Raw genomic sequence first — 22,638 nt, 5'->3', positions numbered from 1 at the left:
TTTCCCCCCGCCATCAAATTGATATTGCTAGCCAGTAGGACTGAAACACTGAAGCCTTGTCACAGGGACCGCCCCACCTCAGAGAAGGGAAGGCTGCTGGCACCTTGTTGTGGATTGGAAGTGAAAACAGCAGGCATTGCTGTCAAAATGTCAGCTAATCGACACCCAGCTGAGAGGCCGCATCCAGCTCCAGTGCTGGGCTTCAGACTTCCTTGCTCCGACCACACAAAGTCCCTCCTCAGCCGACCAAATACCAGAGGCCTTCCCGCCGAGCCCAGGCCACCACAAACCATGGTATATACTGATGTGTTTCTGACACGCGAAATAAGGAGAAACAAAACTCTTCGATAAGCGCAAGCTGGTTTTAAGATAATTTATATCTCAGGTTTTGCTCCTGAAACCTCTCACCCTCAGGATGAATAAGCTCAGGGATGTTGTGGAGGGACAGACGTAGGTTCTGCTCTTTCGCACCCCTGAAGAAGCCACAACTAACTACGTGATAGGGGATGGTACGAGCTGCACATGGATCTGTCAGAGTGGCTGCTGAAAAAAAGGATGGGTGAAAAACACGGATGAAGAACTGGGTCATTTCCTGGAGCCACAGGAATGAGCATCAGAATTGCAAACTAAATAAAGTCATACAGACCTTCCTGAAGCTCTCCTTCCCATCTCATATCTGGTCCTTTGTGTACGCTCTTAATCTTTAATGAGCCACTATTCTTCAAGAAAAATGTGCGTTTATAGCAGGTGTCATTGCTTTCGGCTCTGTGGCTCACTGGAGGAAAAGTAATTTTCGTAAGCCTTGTTCAGCTTCTGGATTTGCATTTTTCATCTCTGTGTTAATTTAATAGGTTTAGCTCTTGGTGGTTGTTAGTGTATTACAAAGAGACGATGCCATTATAAAATGATAGATATAAAATGAAGACAGTACAATTCTGCTATTATTTTTGTTTATTTATTTGAAAGGACCTAATTTCTAGCCTGGTTTCAGAAAGAAAATGTAGCTTATGCCATCAGGCTGTCTGCTTGTCTGACTCTTCAATCATCTGTCCGTCAGTCTCCTTTCCTCTCCAAAAGTGTGTTCTGAAACCATAGGCTGATTAACTGCAGAGATACCTGGATGTTCCTCTCTCTTTGCTCCAGCTTAGCCTCTGGAAAATGGTTTTAAAAAAACCCAGCAAACCCAAAGCGTATCTTTCACTATTCAGTTTAGCTACGGCGCGGGGGACTTAGTGCCAGTCCAGCAGCCTAAGCCTTTATGGCACAGAGCATCGCATTTATGCTCCTTATTGCTTGCTTGTGACTCCAGTGCTTTTTTCCTAATTCCAAGTGCAGAAAGAGAACTGCTGTCTCAAATCCAGCTCCGTCAGCTCTTCCCATCCTCCCTGGACTGCCCAAAATACAAAGCATTAGAGGACTTGACAGTGATTTACGGTTTAAGTGATTTAAGACAGAAAAAATGCAGGTGAGAGTGCCCCAGTTACTGGGAGATTAAATTGTACAGTGATGTCTTAATACTTGATCTTCCACCGCTCAGGAGGTGCCAATGCCTCACTCTTACCAGAGCACTGTTTTGCAAACGGTCTGCTGTTGAATTCTCTTCCAGCGGGCACTAGATACACTTTGCAGCTCCTCTCTGCTTCATTTGGGAGGTTAACAAACGTGAGCAGTAACTAGCACTGTGACAGGATCACGAGGACGAGATAAATTATTTGCTACTTCACGCAGACTGTTCTTTTTGCTCGAGCCTGGACGTTCCGGTTACGTTAAGTCAGCTGAGTGCTTCCTCCTCAAACCTGGTCTGGTAAAACGTAACTGCTGCGTTTCTCAGCTAAAGCGCAGTGATTTGGCACCGCGTCATTTTCTGTGGCTAAATGATGGCTGGAGTAGAAGGGAGCACAGAAAAACAACGTGTAGTTTAAAATAATTGTAAATATAGCCTCTGATTTTCATACTTTTTAAATTTCTATAAATGTGTGGAGGGAAAGAAGTAGACAAAACACAGAACGGACGGGTGGAAGATACCCAAACCAGTGTTTGAAAGCACGGAGCTGATGCTAATTTTGTTCCCTATGTTGGCATCACAGCTGCACTGCTGCGTCTGTGCCACTGCCTTCCTTGGCAGTGAGAAGAGAGACGCATTTTTGTTTGAAGGAGACATAAGAGGAAGGTTCTCCAGCCCGTTCCCCCTCCTCTCTATCGAGCGAGGAGCACTCTCTCATCTCAGGCCGAGGAGGACAGTTTGTGCAGGTGCCTCCACTGCTTCCAAATCACGGGGAAACCTTCCAAGTTGCAGCCGCGCCTGTTGCTGTACCGTCCCTGCCACCTTCCCGGTCACGGCCGCACAGCCTCGTCTGTTAAGAGAGGGCCAGGCTCTTGCTGGAAGAGGGTGCGTTTCCCCAGCCTAAGGACGGAGGAGCCTCAGCCCCTTTGAAGCAGTGCTCTCTCTCACAGCCCTGGTAGGGAGGTTGCCATCTCTGCCTGGACAGCTCATCCATACCTCACCAACCCAATGTACGTGCTATTTCACACACCCTAACTGGGGGCAGTGGGGAGGGTCAGGCACCCACCCATCTCAGCTTCTCAAATTCGGATTCAGGCTCAGAAAAAAAAGAATTTATTTGCTCCCCTGCTCTTATGAATATTAAGACAAGCTAAAACTTGAGTCCTCAGCAGTGTTTCTGCCGCAAAAATCTCAATTAATGCTTTTGCCCCTTTTTCCTGGCCCGAAGGAGTTTACAATATTTGTCTTCCCGATTCTTAAGAGATTCATTTCCAAAAGCCTGCAGACTCCTGCAGAGACCCTGTTTGGAGCCAGTGTAACACAGCAGCAACTGTTCACCGCACCATGTACTGCCCAGACCCTCCTCCCCTCGGACGGGTTGGAGGGAAGCCCTGGCTCGCGCTGGTCTGCAGGGACCCCCCCGGACACCAGCCAGGTGCTCAGGGGATGGTTTACTTGCGAGGACGGATGCTCCCGGGCCAACCTAAAACCAAAACAAAGGAAATGGGAGCACACCCTGGTTTGGGAGGGGAGAAGTGACAGCAAAAAATGGTGCAGCAAAGCCTGGAGACCAGCCTGCAGGACGGGGGATTGCCGGGATCAGAAAGGTCTCCTCTGTGGCTCTGGGTAAGTCTTTAATGGTTCTACCCCTTGGTTCCTGTGTGGGAATAGCAATAGTCTTCCTTTGCCTGCGTTCCGTGGGCAGGCTGGAGTTTATTTGGGGCAGGGACTGCTGTTTCTTATGGTTCTCACTGGGATCGCTAATCCTAGCAAACATTGAGCCTGCGGGAAACACGGTCATGAGTAAGGAGTGAGCGGGAGAACAGCCACCTTCACTCACAGCCCCACATACGCAAAGATGCTCACATGAGGAATTATACAATATATCTATGTGTGTATATATATCTCTAGATATAGTTTATTTCTCACAATCCTGGTAAGAGTTACAGGTGTATTGGGAATCATTTACAGTTTCACAGCATATGGAGTGGCCATACAGCTTCTGATGTGAGTAACATACAGTGTGTAGAGAGCACACGTTTCCGACCGACCCATCCACCCACCACTCATACAATGGGTTTTCGAAGCTAATACTAGATTCAGCTACGTAGAAAGCCTGGAAAATGTTAGGGTACAGCGTTGGGTGTCGTACAACACTGTCAGTCACGATGGGACAAGCTAAACTACTTTAATTTTCAATCTAGTATTTCTAGTCTACCTGCATTATTGCATTTATACGCTTTTTTTTTAAGTCAAAGTAAATAGAATACTATATGGGAAAGGAAAAATTCTTGACTATTTTAGGATTTGAGCTGCAGCCCATACAAAGTGTCCATAGAAGCATAGACAAGATTATAAATTCAACAAGGTATAAATTATTGTATAGCTTTGTGTGTAGGTAGGTGTCCATTTCCCTCCAGGAAATGTGTCTAGCAGCATATTGTTTCTGAAAGCAAAAAACCCCAAACCTGTATGTTGAACACAGGTAAATACGTGTAAGTGACAAGCAGGTCTGTTTGTACAGGGAAGAAACCAAGGCGTCACTCTGAAAATTACAACCAGTTGGAAAACACGTTCAGGGGCTGACTCAAACCCACCGACGTCATTGGAAAGATGCCTGTGGCTGCCAAGGTAGCTGCAGGTGTTTCCCCGCTACCAGCGTTTGTGTTTTCCATCTGACTTCTGAGGGCTTTGGATCAGTCCCTGGAAAAGTAACAGAATCCAAGCAAACCAAAAAAAAAAAAAAATATCCCCTGTAATCTGACCTTCGAGTTCCCTTTCTACAATTTTAGTTTCTTCACAAATTTGTAAACAACCTGCACCTACCACTAGAAGAGAGTTTGTTTTCACTGGGGAGTTGAGATTGCACCTTTTAAAGATTTCAATTGAAACGGTCCTAACCAGTGACTCGGGAAAAGGCACCAGGCTGAAGAAGGGCTGCTCAAAACTTAGTAAAGCCAAATTATTCACTCGGTTTGTTTGTTTGGGTTTTTTTTAATGTGACAAAATTGTATGGCACCCTTGTTCTTATCAAACTGCCCCAGAAACTTGACTGCTTGAAGCTGCTGTGGCAAAACCAGGGATACAATGCAGGTCTTTACTGTTGCAAAGATGATTAAAGATTCCTCCCTCCCCGGTGGAAGTTTTGGTACCGTAGCATCGTCATGCACAGACAGAAAGAACCTGTAACTTTATTCTTGGTGTGCTGTGCTGGAGCTTGCATTATGAGAAATGAAAAAATAATTGAAATTCACAGGTGAGTCCATCAAGGAGCAACTGAAAGAGAAACAGGAGCAAGAGTAACATGTTGGGCCAAATCCCATGTAACCCAAGTTATATTTTTCAGAAAAAAAAAATCTATTTAATTTGAAGAGCACAGCATCAAAGAGCAGAGAGCATGAGTCCCCAAGCACCGCGTGTCAGAGCATCCGAACAGAGCACACGCTGCCCAAAGCGGGGAGCAGCCCAGGGCAGAGCCACACTCATGCAATTTGGAAAGCCGAGGGCTGTGACCTGTCACACGATCCACGGGCTCCGGGTATCGGCTGATTAGCAGGGTTAGCTGAAGCAGAGGTGAATTTTCAAGGCCCGGCAGTCTTGCATTACTGTATCAAGTGGTACCACCTGGGCGGCCCATTCAAACGGAAAAATCCTTGCAGTCTTCTGTGTCGGCAATCCTGCAGCTAACAGAGGAGAGGGCGAGCTGCAGCGTGCCCCTGGCACATGAGCTGCGTCTTCAAGGCCAGCAGAAATGCAGGACATCATTTGACTTCTGCTGAGAGCCAGCTCTCGAGTGCTGGAGAGCCTCTCTTCTCCACCTGTATTTTTGGTGCTCCGGTAACCGGAGGACTGCAGAAGCATGAGCTTCAGCCAAGCGTAGTGTATGCTCACACTGCGTCAGCGTCTCATCAGCACCTGACTGGCGGGCAGGCTTCAATCCCGAGCAGGGCTTGTGGCCACGCAGTGACTTACATGGAAGAGCACGGACAAGAAAGGGACCTTCCAGCTGTGGTTTTCTCATCTGCTGAGGCCCTGTGGCAGATGAGAGCACTCAGCATCTTACAGTCTCAGACCCTCAAGCCTTAGCAATTAGGGCAGATGAGAACTCCGTACATTCCCTGCCGTGCCACGCACTCCCTGCGTTCCCCTTAGGTGCTCGGTGGCCGAACATTGCCTGCATCTTTTGAGTGGGGCTACCCAAAACCTGCCTGGGGGTAGGGTTTCTGCCGAGCCGTGGGGAGGCCACACCTGCAGAGTTGCCTGGCAGGGAAAGGAAAGGGACTACGTTCCAGTAGCCAAAGAAGCAGTAAAGTGCAAGCAATGAATCAGATCTCCAGAAACCAGTGGAGCCACATCATGTGTAGCAGTGAAGATCTGGCCTGAGCAGACAGCCTAGGAATTTGGTCATTAAAAAGGAAAGCAGGTCACAGGGCTGAACTGATGATCTAAAAAAGAAGAGGGGAAAAAGTCACCATAAACCCCCTTTGCTTAACAGATTAAACTCCCCAGGGCCAACCAAGCAAGGCAACGTGATCCGAGCTAACCACAGCAAGATGCAGTAAAAGACTAAGAAAGATGGTGTTGAACAGACCCGGCCAAGCCCAGCTGAATGGCACATGGGGCATGTTCCAAGCCAATGTCTCAGTTACATCGCAGTACCCTCCATAGCACCTTGCATCACCATCTGAGCTGCTGAATTCAAGACAATCTAGCTCAAGGAGGTCAGCTTTCTGTATCGCTACCTTCGGTTTGATAAATCTAGACCAAGTACCCTCTCATTTTTGCCATGTATTCACCATGACAGCTAAGACACCTTACTCATTGCCCTTAATGCCACTTAAAAAATAATTTCCCATTAATGATTCAGTAATACTTCAAATAGATAAACTTCAGGAGACAACTAATCTCCAATTGAATGAGGACAGGAGAGGTTTTAAAAAGAACGATAGGCCAAAACCAGTCACCGCAGGAGAGGCGTTTAGGGACTGACGATGGGCTGAAAACAGAGCAGCAATATTTAATCCACAGTAGTAGGCAGACACTGCTCACATTGCCCTCTCCTGGCTTCTTCGTAACCCGCAGAGCATAAATCCTCAGGTACACGGGTGGTACCACATCCCCTGGCCCAGGAGATTGCTGCGCAGTCTTCCTGGCTGCGGAGTTGTCAACCGAGTGCCACCTAAACTGTGCAGGCAGCCCTGGTCAGATCTTCAGCATCAGCAGGTTTCTTCCTGAAAGAGCAAAGGACCAAATACCTCTGGTTTAAATAACAGGAACTATCCCGATTGCAGCCTCCTGTGCTGAAAGTTTAGATACAGATCTAAAAAATACAGATACAGCAGGCAGCCCTGGTCAGATCTTCAGCATCAGCAGGTTTCTTCCTGAAAGAGCAAAGGACCAAATACCTCCGGTTTAAATAACAGGAACTATCCCGATTGCAGCCTCCTGTGCTGAAAGTTTAACTAACACAGATACAGAATTTTTATTATCCAGATCAAAGCCAATTCCCTTCCTGAAGGGAGGTGCCCAACCTGTAAAGCAGAACTGCAGTCAGTTTATGAAAAAGATGACGTGATGCAGTTGCCTACCCCTGCGGCAAGCGGCTCTTCCTGGCTTGGGAGATTTCTCCCGGCCTCATGGTGAAGGGGATGAGACCGCAGTAAGATGCTACACGGCTTGGGAAGGGAACCAGCATCCCTGCTCTAGCATGAAGTCACAGACTAAGAGGACTGAAGTGCAAGTAGGTTGGATTTTCAGTCCTTTTCATAGCAAAGCATGTGAAAAGAGAACGCAGCAGCCCTTCAAAACGCCCAAATTGTAAACTTGGAATTTCCCTTACTCATACAAAGTTGGTTGATAGAAAACTTCAGGTATTTTTCTTGCTTCATGAACCCTTTAACGTTGAACAGAGCCAGCAAAAATTCATTTTGAAAAGTCAATTAGTGAAGGTTTGTTTGCATGGCATCAGATTTGGGTCATTTTTGCTTTTGTCCAAGAAAAAAAAAAATAGAAGTAGATAGGGTATAAAAGCTAACGTGTCCTTTCCAAAACTGTTAAGATAATGAAATCATGCTTTTTTTTCTCTCTGCGCTTCTCTGTACAGTTCCTTGTACCCTCTCAGAAGCACTGACTTGAAGCTTTCTGTAGAGCTGATTGAAATTCCAACAATTTCACCTTCCAAGTACATTTTTTCATTGCTTGCCTTTTTTGGTTTGTTTCTTAAAGAATAATTTTTCTCTCAAATCTTCAGGACTGCTTTTTGAACCAATTCTAAGAATAGTTACAAGGATGCCAATTCCTAAACAGCAGTGGCATTTCCAGAAAAGGAAGGGAAATTTTTAAGGCAGAAGTCATCTCTCACCAACTCTGTTGTGTTGTGGGGTTTTTTTCCAGTACACTGTTGTTCCTTATCCACAAATACTAATGGAGGTATAAGCATGGTTGTCAGCAGGGCTGCCTCAGTTAATACTAGAGAAGACTTTCCTTACGCTCAGCAGAAGGAGTAAGGAATGTTTTTTGTCAGTTTTCAGAAAAAACATGCCATTGAGATGATTTTACATTTTATGATGACCTGCACTTGTATCCCTGGTGCACATGAGATCTCAAAGGCCTGAACAGAGCATGGGGAAGCCAATGGGAAAATTCCCTTTTTCAGTAGCCTGTGGATCGACCCCCAAGCTTGGATTCAGCAGAGACATAAACCCCTTTTTAATTTATCAGTCAACCTAAGGGAGGTAAGGAGTGCTTCAGTGCACGCGACTCTTCAGTGCTTTAAGTGTGAGCCTGAGAGCTGAACAGCACCCGCAAGAATGCATTCTTACCCCCCTGAAAATGCTGCTGCATTATCCTTCGGCTTCCAGATTTGTTTACATCCTACTGCAGAACTGTTAGGAATAACAGGACTTATCCACAGCGTATTAAATCAGTAGAAAGAGAAAGCAGGAGTGTAATCCATTTCATCTTTCTTAAAGCCAGAAGCATCAAAAACCTTCTACTAAGTCATCCAAGACAACATAATGACATCTTCATCTTCGACTAAAAGTTATGGCTCCTTAAAAATAGATTGAGATCAGGTGTAGTAATTGAATCTATCGTTTTACTGATAAGCTACGATGTCCGAAGTCAGTTTTGCAAATTTATAATTTATAGACTTTATCAAAATAGTAAACTAGCAATCTAGATCTCTTCACATCCCAAGCACAGAATCTGATTAGTTTTAAGCGTTAGTTCATTCTCCCCACGGAGCTATCACTAGAAGGATTTCATATCGCAAACATCACACAAAGAATAACATCAAGCAAATAACGGCATGTGCTCAGTACAAGAAAAGACAACTATTTATTTAGCACAGCGAGTTCAGTCATTTAAGCCTTCTGCTTCGACAAATTTGGTTTCAATCTCACTTCGATTCTGAGAGAGGTGAATTTGCTCTTCTCAGCCTAGTTCTCGCTGGACATTTTGTTTCTCAAAATGAAACCACTGCACAGCCTGGCACATTAAGGCAGAACAGGAGGTGGTCGCTAAGAGGATGTCATTTGCAAGTCAGGACTGAAATGCATTGCCCCAGCCGCGTGCTTAGGACCTTGTATGGCATCTACACTTGATCTACCTGACTCAAATCGACACTAGACCCACACTTCGAAAAGCGCTACAACACAGTCCAGTATAGTTCAGTATAGTCTAAAAGTGCCTTATTTTAAAGCGAGTAGCCCACACGACTATCCAGGGAGGGGAACAGTAATTTTGAGCTTCTAGCACAACGGGCACATCGTACATTCAGCAGTTCACTAGCCATACATTCTTTGCACTGAGAAGAAACCAGGACCGACAAAGGAATTCAGGTGCTGCATGGCATGATGCAAATGGCACAAAAAAGAAGACATCACGGACACTTTGTGTGAATGCAGGGGAACAAATGAAGGGTCATCTCCAGGTTGGCTTGGTTTTTTCCTCCCCAGACTGCAGTAATATAAACATATATGTATGTATACATACATATGCAGAATATTCTTCAAGGCAGGGTGGTGTATATACACATACACTCACAAACACAGGTGTTTTCCAAACCAAACTGCCAAAGAGGTGGGTTCCGGGTAGTGAATCTGGAGGGCAAACAGCAATGGTAACTGATCACAGCAAGTGGAAAATCCCTTAGGAACAGGACACACCATGTCCGCTCCCTAGGGAGGGTTCGCATGTGGTTACATACCCAAATGATGAGCCGCAGACCCATCGCCATCCCTGTGGTGTGTTTCTGGATGAAATTACTGGCCTTGGCATCCGAGCGCTCTGAGGGCACGGAGGGGTTGGAGGTGGACAGAAATGGTTAAGGTCCACGTTGGCCGAGAACTGTTTTCCCCTCTTCTGTTGCCAAAGGTTAAGTCAAGGAAATAAAAACATTTTAGAAAGCAAAATAGGAGACTCAAATGAAGCAGGTGTTTCTTTTTCCTCTCCCTGTATCTATCTATGCTGGTCAGGGCAAAATAGATAGATGCTGTATCTGTAATGTTGTCACACACTGCTAAAAAAAAAAATCATATGCCAGGGCTGAGAGGGAGGGAGCAGAGAAGACAGGTAGAAGCATCTCTTGAAGGCAGGCCTCCCACTTGAAAACAGAAGTCACTGAAAATCACCACCCGACTTTGGCAGGGCATGAGTCAGGGCAGGAGTTACCGACTTCCCTTCCTCAGGAGCATCGCAAGGAAAACTTCCCTACGGCCAAGAGCTTTGTGCTTCAGAGATCGGAGGGAAGAGGAGCCCAGGAGCAGCCACCCTCACATCCAAACCCTGGTAGTTTGGATACGTTACTCCGTACCCAGTAGGCACAGGCCTGCCAGTCATGGAGATCAGGTTCCTGGCAGGACTGCCCTGCAGTTTGCTTCTGGCTCGTGCACCCAAATTTCTCTTGCGGGGAACCAGAATGCGTGGTCCAGGGTGCAAGCAGGAGTAGGCGGCGCGGGTGTGCCATGGGGTCTCTCCCCAGTCTGTCAGGAGGAGGTGCCCAGGGCAGCGGCAGGGTCTGGGGGCTCCGTAGCACTCCCAGACTCGCCGCTGTGTAGATGCAGCAGCCTCACCGCATCCTCTTGCGAAGCCCTGCCGCAGTCGCTGCGAGGGAGCTGTGCTGGGACTGCTTCTGAGCCATGTTCTCTCACATCTCTACCTTCCAAACACCTTTCCTATTCCCTCTGCTATTGTTTGCCCTCCTCTCTCCCTCAAAAGTAACCTCTGAACATCTGCAAAATGGGACGAGGGGAAATCAGTTCTCTAGAGAAAAGTGGCATTACAGAAACACCCTGCCACAGATCCTTCTGCTTCAAAGCCAGTAAATTCTCCAGGCTGTAAGTGACATACTATGACCAGGAGCCACATCCACAATACATGCAAAGAGTGCTTTAAGCCACCAGGATTTCTGCTGGGGCTGTAACACTCGTTCCAAAACCCACTGTGAACCGAACATGCCCACCCCTTGTCTCTGTACTGCTAAAGGAAGAGGTAGGCATTAAACTTCAACTGTGTGCAGCCTGTTGTTCATCAGAAGACAGCATCCGATACTCCCAGAGGCTGTGCACCTCTGGGAATATTCTATGAGCCTTGAGGAAAAAGAGGATGGCAAAGCTCACCGTAGGAATGGCCAGGCTGTGTCAAAAGGCCTTTTGTTTGGGGAAGCCATGTGTATTCAGCAGACCAAATTTGGAGGTAAATAAGACAGACATGAGCCAGGAGAAGAATTGACAGCTCAGGTTATACACACTCACCGTCCTATCCAGTAATCTTGCCAGAAGCAAATACTGCAAAGGCAGCACCGGAGGAACGTACACCTTTCTCTGGCCATGCAGCCACTGAATTTATACATCCAGGCTCAGGTAAAGATGTACGACTTAGGCTCTTTAACCGAACTCCCTCCACTTTGCCACAACCTCTTGCTAATCATCACTCCCAAACCCTGCCCACTGGCTGCGACTGCTGCTGAGCTCTGCAGACGCCGTGGTCCTGACCTCAGCTAGTCTCCGACCTCACTTAAAAACAGAATGTGAAGTCTTTTTCGTAAGACTATCTTGCAGTAGCACAGCAGCCGAGTGTAGTCTAACAGAAGCTTTCCGAATAAGATCTGCCCAGCCTCTCGGTGTTAGGGGAAGGGCATCAGCCAATGCACTAAACACCCTCCCTTACTGCCTGCCTGCCTTCTCCCCCTCACACGGTCTGGCTTTAGAGCCAAGGTACTCACCAAGGAAATTAGGCTGTTCCTGAGGGCTGGGAATTTGTTTCCATTTCCAAAGTGTGGAAGAGTCACAAATCCCTGCTACTGCCATAAGAAGGACGTAAGAAATCCCCCCACAGCAGATGGGCTTCCAGTGCCCTTGAACAGGGTTCCCCCGGTATAAGGCAGGTCAGTGGTATTCTCACGGGGTTTCAGACCCTCTCTGCCTCTCAAACCAGCTCATGTCTCCCTTTTTTCTACCTTCTCGTGTACTGAGAGACCACAGCCTTCAGTCGGGGGGGTGGGGAGGGGGGGGAAATCAGGTGAAAGACCTGCTCCAAAGCCCAAAGAAATGAACAGAAAGAGTCCAGCTGACCTCAAGGGAGTTTGGGCTGAGACCATAGCATCCTGCCAATCCCAGCCTAACTTTAGGAAATACTAGATCCAAAACAAAGTCCCTCTGTCCCCAGACGCTGCCCGTATGACCTTGGCGAGCCACAGGATCCCGAAGGCTGCCTGCTGACGGGCAAGAAGCCGAGCAGACGGCAGCTGCTGCCTACCCGAGGTCATCACGGGGCTTCGCCAGGTCTCTCCCCACGCTGCTAACTGCGCTGTCGGTCACAGTACGGCCCCTCTGCTCACTCTTCCGCCGGCAGCTCAGCCAGAGACATGACTTGATTAATGTCCCAAGTTGCAGACTCAGCTCTACCATGCTGCAGTCTCAGCCTCCAGCTACAGCCAGCCTGTTTTCTCTGGGGTGCTTTCAAATTGGGTTTTTAAAGGTGGGTTGATGAGCAGCAGGTACACAAGACACCTATTAGAGATGACACTTTGCTGTTTGGTCACGGAGCTGCCTCTTGCCTGTGATTGCCCAGTGCTTCCCTGCCCTGGGGGTGCTGGATAAACACCAGCCCGACACACAGTGACAGGCAAACCGGGTCTTAGCACTGGGCTCCGTCTCCCCTTACATCTTCTTTACCAAAACCCAGCTTAAAAACAAACCAAACAGAAACCAAAACACAAAGTGGGGACTCCAGATGGGACGTAGAACACTTTGGACTTGAAAACAGGGGACTGCAAGAGAGGTGGGGGGTGTCTCCCAGGGAGGACAGCAGGGGAGGGGAGGGGACACCGTCATTTACACCGATCAGGAGAAGCTGTAATCTATACACAGTGGTATACGCCAAGATATATTACATGAAAGAACACACTGAGTGCATGGAGTTACCCACACTGGGTCAAACTGGCACAGTCGTCCTGAACAAGACTCTTGAAGTTGCAGTTGGTGTTTGTTGTTGACCTATCTAGCTCACTATATATATATATAGATATGTATAGAATTTTTCTGCATGCATTTGTCTCAAAAGGAGCTGTACAGCTGGGCTGGGTTTCTCATCCCCACCCCGTCTCGGTCTTCATTTTTTCCGGGCTAGGAACGCCACTCCCACAATCACAGCAAGCGCAGCCACCGCCACTCCTCCGACGATGATCAAGGGCTTCATGTTGTCGAAGATGCTGCCTGGTGACTCCTCAGAGCCGTTTCCCTTGTGGTCAGAGTCAGGGGACTGGCCGGTGGCCTCTTGCGTCTCCGTGGCGGCGGGGCTGGGTTTCAGGTTGCTGTGGTTGTTCACGACGGCAGCATCACCACCTGCCTTCTTGGTGGCAGTGGCAGGCACAGGCTGCTCTTTGGGGATCTCCTTCTTGTCTGCATTCGTGGCGGGCCCAGGGCTGGGCTTTTCTGGCTTTCCAGAGCTGGGGGCCTTGGCGTCGGGTTTGTTTCCGCTTCGGACGTTGCCTTTGGAATCCATCCCTGTGAGTGCTGTGGGTAGCGACTGGATGTGATGCACGCGGGGCTATCCCAGCTCTTCTCCTTTGCCCGGCTGCTGGAGAAAGCAGAGGAGCTGCCTGAGCTCAACCCCTTGGAGCGGTTGTCTTGGAATGACTCTCACACTGGCGACGTCCTATCTGGACATGATACAGCACCTGGAAGAGGAATCAGAGCAATGAGAGGTGAGTGGAAGGACAGAGCAAGCCAGGGCCATTCTACCTGGAGGCAACGGAGGAGGACAGGAGACAAAACTGGAAACCTGTTGGCTCTTCCTTTAGAAACTGTGAGCTGTATTCAAAGCATCCACTACAGGACTTGCACCTGCAAAAACATCAAACACGTTGGACTGACTATCATCTATGGCTGCCACCACTAGGCTCCATGTGTAATCAAGACCAGTCCATCCTGGCCATGTATGTGATGCCGTTTGTCAGTGACGAGATATATGCATGTCCAACCAAATCAATCTTACTTTTCATTTGCTCACCACAGCTCCCTTCCTCCTGGGTAAGGAGAGAACATTTTGTTCTATGGGAAAGCAGACGAACGGCTCCTCCCTGCTTGTATCTCACCCTCTACCCTTCTTTTTGCAGCATTATCCCAAGTTAAGTTTAAGCAGCGGTTAATATGTGATCCTTTGTAATAATCTCCATCCAGATGGGTACTGCAGAAAAAACCAGGATTAGTTCCTCAGTTATCACAGGTATCAGAGCTACAAGGATTATTGCTGTCAGCATTTCTGGTGGAGTTACAGCAAAATAAGGCAAGCACCAGATCCTCAGCTGGTGCAAACCAGTGTATTGACTCCAGTGCAATTGCGTGAGTTTACTGGATAAATAAAGCTGGATCTCACAGTGATTAAGAAATCTCAGTCCCGTCTCCTCGTTGCAGTGGTTAGCTGGGCTTGCCTACAGAGCCGAGCAGGACATCAGATGTACTGCAGGTGATTAGCTGGAGCCATTTTCCCCGGGGAACTGATAAAAGCAGTGAACAGCGTGGCTGCACCCAGAATATTCAGCAAATGGACAAAGGGGGCTTCAAAGGGTTATAAAAACCCAACAAAAACATCACCCCAGCAAGCCTCTCTGGGCAGCCATCTAGGCACGGTGAGCCGGGAGATGGAGCACCCACGGCTACACCTCTGCACAACGGGAGGAGAGGAGACAGCCGCTGGGCAGCTTGCCGTCAGCCCTCCGACGGTGCAGCACCACATCAACTCTGAGCTTGGGAAATAATGAGTAAACAGGAGGCAGCGGTCAGATCTGAGTCGCCTGCTTCATTACCACCCTGCTGACCCTCACGGCTGCCAGGAGCCTGCCGAGAGCTTTCTGCCTGCTAAGTGAAATACAAGCTTATTAGCTATCTGGATTTAGAAATAAAGAGGGTCCTCAAAAACCTCTACGGATAGATGTTTTTTCCCAAAGTGGCTCAGAGTGCAGTTCACTCCTTCAATGACAGACAAGAAGAAGGTCCCAGGGTTGCAGCAATCGTCTATGCCGCTGACTCTTCTGAGAAACAGGCTGACAAACGTGGTGGTTTAATCTCCATCTAGGCAGAAACACTGGCCTGGAGGAAACCTACTCACAGAAATGCCAGATTTGGGTTCGGAGCAAAGCCAGGCAACATCTTACAGCTTGGTATGAGATAGAAACTCCCCCCTCTCCTGCTCTCCCTTGTAAGCCATTGTTTGATGGCCTCCATCCTCTCCAGTGCCAGTCAACTGGAGTTGACCGAGGGAACTGCAGCACTGAAATCATGGAAGTCCACAGCTCTCGTGCAGCACCAGGCATGGTGACCGTGATACTAGTATGCCGTATCCCGAGAAGGCTGTCGGAAAGGCCGGCAGTTAGCCTGGGAGAGGAGTCTCAGCTATTCCTGCAGCACGGAGATGGGGCAGGCACTTCCAGCAGGCTTTTCACAGGACGTACCTTACACACCTCCCTTAGGAGGAATTTTAGCTGGGTACTACTTGCTGAGGTGGAGCCTGAAGTCTCCAAAAGGTGTTAGATGATCCAGGCTGGCTGGGTTTGAAATAAAACATCGAAGGGTGAGAGGCAGATAATCTGCCCCTAGGGTTTCATAGCCAGCATTAAGCAGGAGAGTTGCTACTCTTCCCTTAGATTTTTCAATTCAGTCTAACTCCAAGTTCTTCCCATGGAATTTAAAAAAAAAAAAAAAAAAAAATCAAACTAGCCCTTCACTTGTTTAAAAAAAATAGCAATCAAATTTCCCTAGCAGCTCTACGTGGGCCAGAACTACTTTGGCTGTAAAAAGGCATAATCTCTTTGACCGCAGCTGGACAATACATACATTTCTGAGTTTGTGATATTAAACCATTTTGGAAACCCTAAGCACCACCACTCTCCCCTCGTGCTTCACTGAAGATGTCTCATACCCTTGGGCACCTTGTACCACGCAATCACAATCCCAGATGCTCACCAAGCTTAAGACCTTCTCTGTGGCTTGGGACTTGGTAGATAAACATGCGGTCCTGGCCAAGTGCAAGCATATTTTCCTCTCCTTGCTCATTTTGCAATATTTCTGTGTATACCACCTGCCTCACCTTTTCCTCCTTACTCTCTCCAAAGAGCATTCATACCGCTCTGCTCAGGAGAAATCCTACGTACATCCAGGGCTGAGGCTGCCTGCAGGCACTCACAGGACTCCGCTCTTCTGGTTTGGGAGAAATTTATCCTCATTTTACACCTGGTACAATGAAGACACCAAGAAAGAGTAAATGGAGCCCAAGACTGAAGCGGGCTTAGAGTTTAAAGCAGGGAGCATCAGATTCATCATGTCATAAATATTAAATTACCTGCTTAGTTGCTTTGATATCAATTCGCTGGGCTACTCACGCCCTTTCGGGTATTTGTGCAGTTATACTGCATGAGCCAAGCACTAAACTCCTGCTTTCCCTAGGACAGCTATGTGCAGCCTGCAGAGATGGCAGGGATAAATCATGGGGAGGGCAAACTGGCCTGTTTGCTGAGAAATGGGGACTCTGCACAGCCCAAGTACCTCACAGTTTATCTACACCCCTCACTGATCAGATCTGGTTTCCAGATTGCTGGAAGCAGGGAAGCTGGTTTTGCTCAGAGCCTACGCTGTGACGTGGAGCCTTGTCCCATAGTCATGCACTGCTACGAACAGCTCATTAAAGACTTTCTTGATTTCTAAGTGAGTTTCCATGAAAAGCAATGCCAGTCCCTCATGCGGATTAGCAAAGGTTTTAAAAGATGTAAAACCCAAACTAAGCCAAAAATCAGTATCAGCAGTTCTTAAGTATCCACGTGAAAGGGCTTTCTGCCAGTGGTTTTCCATCGCTGGAACTCGCCACAGAATTGCCCAGCATCTCTCCAGACCCTTTGGCTTGGTTGAGCTGATGCTGTCAAACACCGCATCCGAGAAGCTCAAGCACCCTTTCTGCCACCGACAGCTGCAGCGCAGCTACCCGAGCCACTGGCTGGGTGAGCATCATCCTGGCTTACAGCCACCTGTGCCACCCTCCTCCTCCTCCGGACCCAGGGTACCCGTAGCAGCACATCCTCTTCCGTCATAGCGCTTAACCCTCCCCTGCATGTTATTAGCTACCTCCCAAGCAGACTCCCTACCTTGGGTATCATCCCCTCTTTCCCCTTTCCAGTCCTGTGCATTCAAGGGCATGAGCATGTGCTCGTCTTTAAGCACCCCTGTGTCCCACAGACTGAACAGAAAAGTGCTGTCCTCATTTTCAAAAACTAAGCCTCCTTATAGAGGTGTGAGGGGTTTTTCCCCCAGCCCTTTGACTCCTCCTCTTCCCTCATTCCATCACACAAAGTTTTTCTCTAATGGCCTGTTTCTCCACCTTTGCTTTCTTCTTTATAGCTCCTCACGTCTATTTATTCCTGCCTTCTTTCTCCTCCTCAGTTGCTGTCTCTCCCTGTTTACCCATTCCTCCCCCTTCCAGCTCCCTCCCTGCCTCCCACGCAGACAGCAGCACTTGGGAATAAGGTTTTGTGAGGAAGAGCCTTCATTCCCTCCCTTCCCCTTCCCCCCCGTGCTATTTCTTTGTTTAACAATCTGTGCTTTTTCAGGGAGGTTTTCACTTGCCAGCAGCTAACCAGCTCTTTCCCAGGCTGGGAAGAGGGAGCAGAGATCATGAAACCAGTGATCAACGAGAAAAAGGAAAAGAAAAGCCCTCCAAATGCCTGCTGCTGCAAGAGGCAGCACACACCCACCACAGCCCTCCTGGGATGCTTCTGGTTGTCGCAGCTCTCAAGGTCAGTGCAGTCACTCGCCAGTGCAACAAGCTGGTCCCGGCCAAAGCAACACGGCCAGCATAAGGAACGGCTTTCCTTGGCTCCCTGAAGGGCACCTTTTCTGCCTCCTCCCCCCCCCGCCCCAGCAAATTAGCAGATACATCTATTCATCTGTCTTCTGTGTGCACAGATGAAAGCTGCATCAATCCTGCACCGAATGGGCAGATGAGTCATTGCTAGCTTTATTGTAACATATCACCATTACAAGTCCTCTTCCCTCCGCAGAGACCAGCCCCATCCCCAAGCCCTATAATCTTCCCCTCACTGTTTCAAGTTGGAAGGAAAAGTCAGCAACTTTGCAAGACTGAGCAGCTGCTACAGGGTGTGGGGTGCGGTGGGAAGCTGCACCCCACAGATGTGTCTAGGGCCACCGCAGTGCTGAGCACAGGGCTCATACATAGGGGTTTTCCCTCCTTGTCACCATTTAAGGCTGGGCTGGCTCTTAAAACAGGCGACAGATGCTCTCTGTTGACCCCTACCTCCCCGCTGGGAGGGGAAGGCACAGAGGAAAGGGCGAGAGACTTACGGGTTGGAAATTAAATGAACAGGAAGGTCTCCTTCATGAACAGGAGACCATTTCCATCGGGTCCTCAACTGCCACAGAGACCGATCGTCCGCAGGAAAATTTAACCAACACAGTGGGGTTATGTATCTGGCTTTATAATTGCAACAAAGGTCCATCCATACACTCTGGGTGTCCTCCAGTGGACAACATCAGTCTCAGAAACAGCTACTGACCATGTCTGACCTGTACCAATGCCGTGCGGAAAAGCCCTTATATATCCTCAAGTCTTCTTCCTTACCCCCTGATCTCTCCTTCACCTCATCATTCCTACCTGTTTGGAAAAAAGGCGTGATGGTTTGCCTTGTCAGGGCAAAGAGGAGACTCAAGTACCAAAGCGCCATTCTCTTAGGTAGCATGGTCTGTGTTGGCTTTTGGGCAAAGAATTAAATGTCTCCCTATCACTAGGCAAGCATTAATGCTTCTTCCTGCCTCATGTCCGCTGTCAGCCCCAAAAACCCCTTAGCCTGAAGCACCTGAACCACAGCAAAGACCATCCCACAACTCCACACTGCTTGAGCCAGACATGGTAGCCGTCCGCTTAACTCCTGCGGGTTGGGGACAGAGCTGGTCTGCAACGAGACAAGGTCAAGGTATGCAACCAAGCCTGCTCTCAAGTCCCTTTGAAACGACGTAGCTGGAGGTCAGTGAGAGCTGAAGGCTCTCAGCAGTGCTGGAGGGGATGGCCTCTGCCTCTGGGGACCAGGACCCTCCTTCCCGAAGCTAAGGGAGGACTTTCAACCTGAGAACACAACACCCAACGCAGTCCTCGTCATATTCTTCCGTCAATTGCTCTTACACCAACACAGGGAACGGTTTTCAGTGTCACGGAGGAAGAACGCACACTGAATACCAATGAATTTCAGGTCCCTTCAGCAGGTTCTGCAAGTCTCAGCTGGCATGCCTGCGTTCGGTCATTTAAGACCAAACTAGCTTTCTAAGGGACAGAAAATGGCCCTCTGCTCAGACAGCTTCCCTTTGGTGAGTGCAATTTGCAGCTGCCAAAGCTGGCTCACGGGACTGAATTACCATCGCGGATTCAGACGCCGGCACCAGCTGGTAGGTGAAGAGCAGGTAATTTTAGACTGAAGTCTGCAGATTTTGTTCCTGTGGCAGACTGTGCGCGTAAACAGGAAAATTAGAATTTGGCCATTTCAAAGAGGCACCTGAAAATACATAACTTCCTGAAAGGGGAAAAAGAAAAAAAAAAACCACAACCCCTCCCCCCAAAAAGAAGCAGTGTTCTGACTCCAAAAGGTAAGGCAGCTGTGGGCTGAAATGACTGGGGCCAGGCTGTCAGAAATCAGGGGTGTTACCCGGGGGGTCAAGTGCTGCCACCGGCTTCGTGTGTGACCTTTGCATGTCACAAACTGGCTCCTTCGGTGCAAATCAGTGTGATACAGGGGGCTGAACTCACCAGCGAGAGACCCGCAGATGGAAGACAGCATGGTCATGCGGAGCGTTACCATCACCAAAGAGGTCTTGACTGAAGTGGTCAGAGGAGAAATCAGGCGGAGCGCATGGCTAAGGTGAGTTCATGATGTGCCGAGGAAAGCGCCAAGGAAAAGGTAGCCTGTTCTGACAGACTAAGGCTTCTCCAAAGAGGTCTGAGGTTGCTGGTCACAGGGCAATGCTGGTTCATTGCCACTTGTCATTTTATGCAAAAGAAGAAATAGGCTGCAGTCCAGAACATTGCCCTGGAGAAGGGATTATTTGAGAGCCACAGGAGTAGGGTTTGGGGTGTCCCTCCTAAGATCCTGAGGTTAAGACCATTCTCACCTCTCTCTCTTCTCCCAGAGATTAGCAAAGCTCCTCATGCACCAAAGTGGCTTGGAAGAGAGTTAAGAAAAGGAGGGACTGGGAGCATGGGCTGAAACGAGCAGCCTGCAGGAGGGAGTGCAAGTCCTGGCTAGCTCAACTGAGCATCATGTAAGAAACCATCAAAACCCAGCTAAAAAAAAATTAGGATTTGTCCCTCCACAGCTGCTAGCTGAAAGCAGAGCTGGAATCACGGTTCTGTGTTATTTTAGGGTAGAAATTAGAATCAACTTGCTGACTCACAGCTAGGCTAGCCCTACTTTTCCCCCATGGGATTCACCTTAAAAAACCCACTGGCTCAAACATAGCACCTCCACCGTCCTTTGAGGACATCTGCTCATCAGAGAGTTTGTATCAGTCGCCAGGGCATCCCACCGCTTCTGGAAACCCAAGACAATCATCAATCAGTCATGTCTTTTCATTTATGTAACTCCGCTTCATTTCAGTATCCGTTCGCCCAAGCTCTTCACTATCTCATGTCTCTGCCTTACTTGCATTCGGCCACAGAAACCCAGTGTCACCAGTTTGTGCTCCTGAGATGCACTCTTCCATTTCTCCAGCTGATCCTGCGGCCCTTCCCCAGGTTGAACTCCTCAAGTGCCTGGCCAGACTCAAACCCAACATTTTAGATTGAACATCCCCCTATCTTTTCTGGAAATACCTTGCCTCAGACATCCTAGGATCCCATTCGCCTCTTCCACCGAGACAGCTCATCCTTGGTGGCTGGCGCAGCACAGGGAAGGGACAAGCAGTGACCCATCTGTAGGAGGCTGAGCTCGTGCCGCAGCCGTGCTCCCTGAGAAATGAGGAGGCCGTGTTTTCCACCTTGTTCATTAACTTCTGCATACACAACAATTAGACTTTTGCTCTACGTAAAGAGAGACCGGTCTGCACCACCAAAGGTGGCTGGAGTGGAGGGAGACCCTTCCCCTGCGCTGCCCATCCCACGGGTGACAGCCAGCAGCGGTCATTATAGCTGGGCAGGCTGTTCACGCGGGATCAGCAAGTCCCCTGAGGGCTTGCGGGTGGCATTAGTGAAGAGATCAAAGATAGGCAAGGCCTAACTTTTTCACCTCGCTGAAGTGGGGAGCTGCTCGTGGCTCCAGGGGGGTCCGTGCCTGCCCTCTCGACCTTCTGGTCTAAGCCCTGAGTAACGCAGCTTGGAGGGGCAGACGCTGTCCTCTGGAAAGCGTCCTCAGGGCTCTGTGCCCGTTTCCTCTGCCGTATGGGGACCGGTCGGGATTGGGATCCATCAGGGCTGGAAGGATTTGTGCTCAGTCCCCAGCCCCATCCCAGCCTCCTTCTCCAACTGAGCAGCGTATTTGATTCCCCAGTGCTCCAACTCCCCGTTCCCAAGGGGGACAACAGCCCTGCTCCCCCTTTCTGAGCTGCTGGGGGAATACACACGTTAAAGGCAGTGAGATGCCCGGCAAGCACCCAAGGTAAGTGACGGCAGAGTAGTGTGACTAAGCCTTTTCCCCCCCATCCCCAAGTGCTGGGAAGACAGATGAGGTAATGCAGTGCCTCTCGGTATTACCATAAATATTAAAACAGCTTTACATAAGGAGCTTGTGTTCGTTCAGCTGCCGCGGGCAGCTCCCCAAGGAGGATTTTAGCTCCCTTACGGTCTATTTTGTACCCTTCGCTCCTGACGCAATGCACAGAGAATGTGATAAAACACAACGCAAGCACAACGATAGCAGGAGTCACTTGTCGTAGACGCTTCTAAAGAGCCTCTGCACCAGGACCAGGCTGTGCAGGGAGACTGCTGCGTTTGCCAGCCCTCCCAAAGCCGAGCCGTGGAGACAGCAGCACCAAGTTACAGCAGACGCCGTTGACCCACTTCACTCCGATGAGATATTTATGAATCCTTTTCCCAATCTGTTGTTTGCTACTCCCCACATCCCTCCCCCTAGCCCCGGATTAAACATTTCTCTTGCAAACAAGCCCTTTGAATCTTGACATGGAGAGCGTCAGATGCTGAAAGTATTTTAACAGGCGGCAGCAGCAGCAGCTTCAAATCACTGCTACAGGCGGAGATTTGCCAGCAAAGCCTCCGCTCCCCAGCTGCGTCAGTCCTGCGGCTGCACCGAGACCCAGCGCTCTCCTCGCCCGGTCCTGGCGATGACCACAACCGCAACCATCACCCCCACAGCCCCCAGAGCATGGCCAGCCTTGCAGGACCCTACCCCTTGCTCCCTGTGCCACCAAGACATGTCACCTCTCTCCCAGCCTGGGCCAGGCATCAGTGTTCAGAGGTTGGGTTATACCTGGCACCAAGGTGCGGGAACAGGACGGGCTCTCCTGTAGCCCAGCAAAACTTGGCTTTGCCTTACATCCGCAAAGGGAGCGGCTGTGGGATGCAGACCCTGGGCACCCCGGTGGGCCGGCAACTGTGCAGAGGTGGGGCAGCGACCCAGTGCCGGCTGC

The 22,638-nt window shown here is 49.1% G+C and overlaps 1 protein-coding gene across 1 annotated transcript; it reads right to left on the bottom strand.

The window, feature by feature from the left end:
* Window positions 1-13,117: 13,117 nt before the first annotated feature.
* On the bottom strand, window positions 13,118-13,510 carry CEND1 (cell cycle exit and neuronal differentiation 1). Its single transcript, XM_009704418.1, has one exon. It carries the CDS (start codon window positions 13,508-13,510, stop codon window positions 13,118-13,120), a length of 393 nt encoding a protein of 130 aa, XP_009702720.1.
* Between the last annotated feature and the right edge of the window lie 9,128 nt (window positions 13,511-22,638).

This window comes from Cariama cristata, unplaced genomic scaffold (assembly GCF_000690535.1).
Source record: "Cariama cristata isolate BGI_N322 unplaced genomic scaffold, ASM69053v1 scaffold20987, whole genome shotgun sequence".
Lineage (NCBI taxonomy): Eukaryota > Metazoa > Chordata > Aves > Cariamiformes > Cariamidae > Cariama > Cariama cristata.
This window is presented reverse-complemented; position numbering and strand designations above follow the sequence as displayed.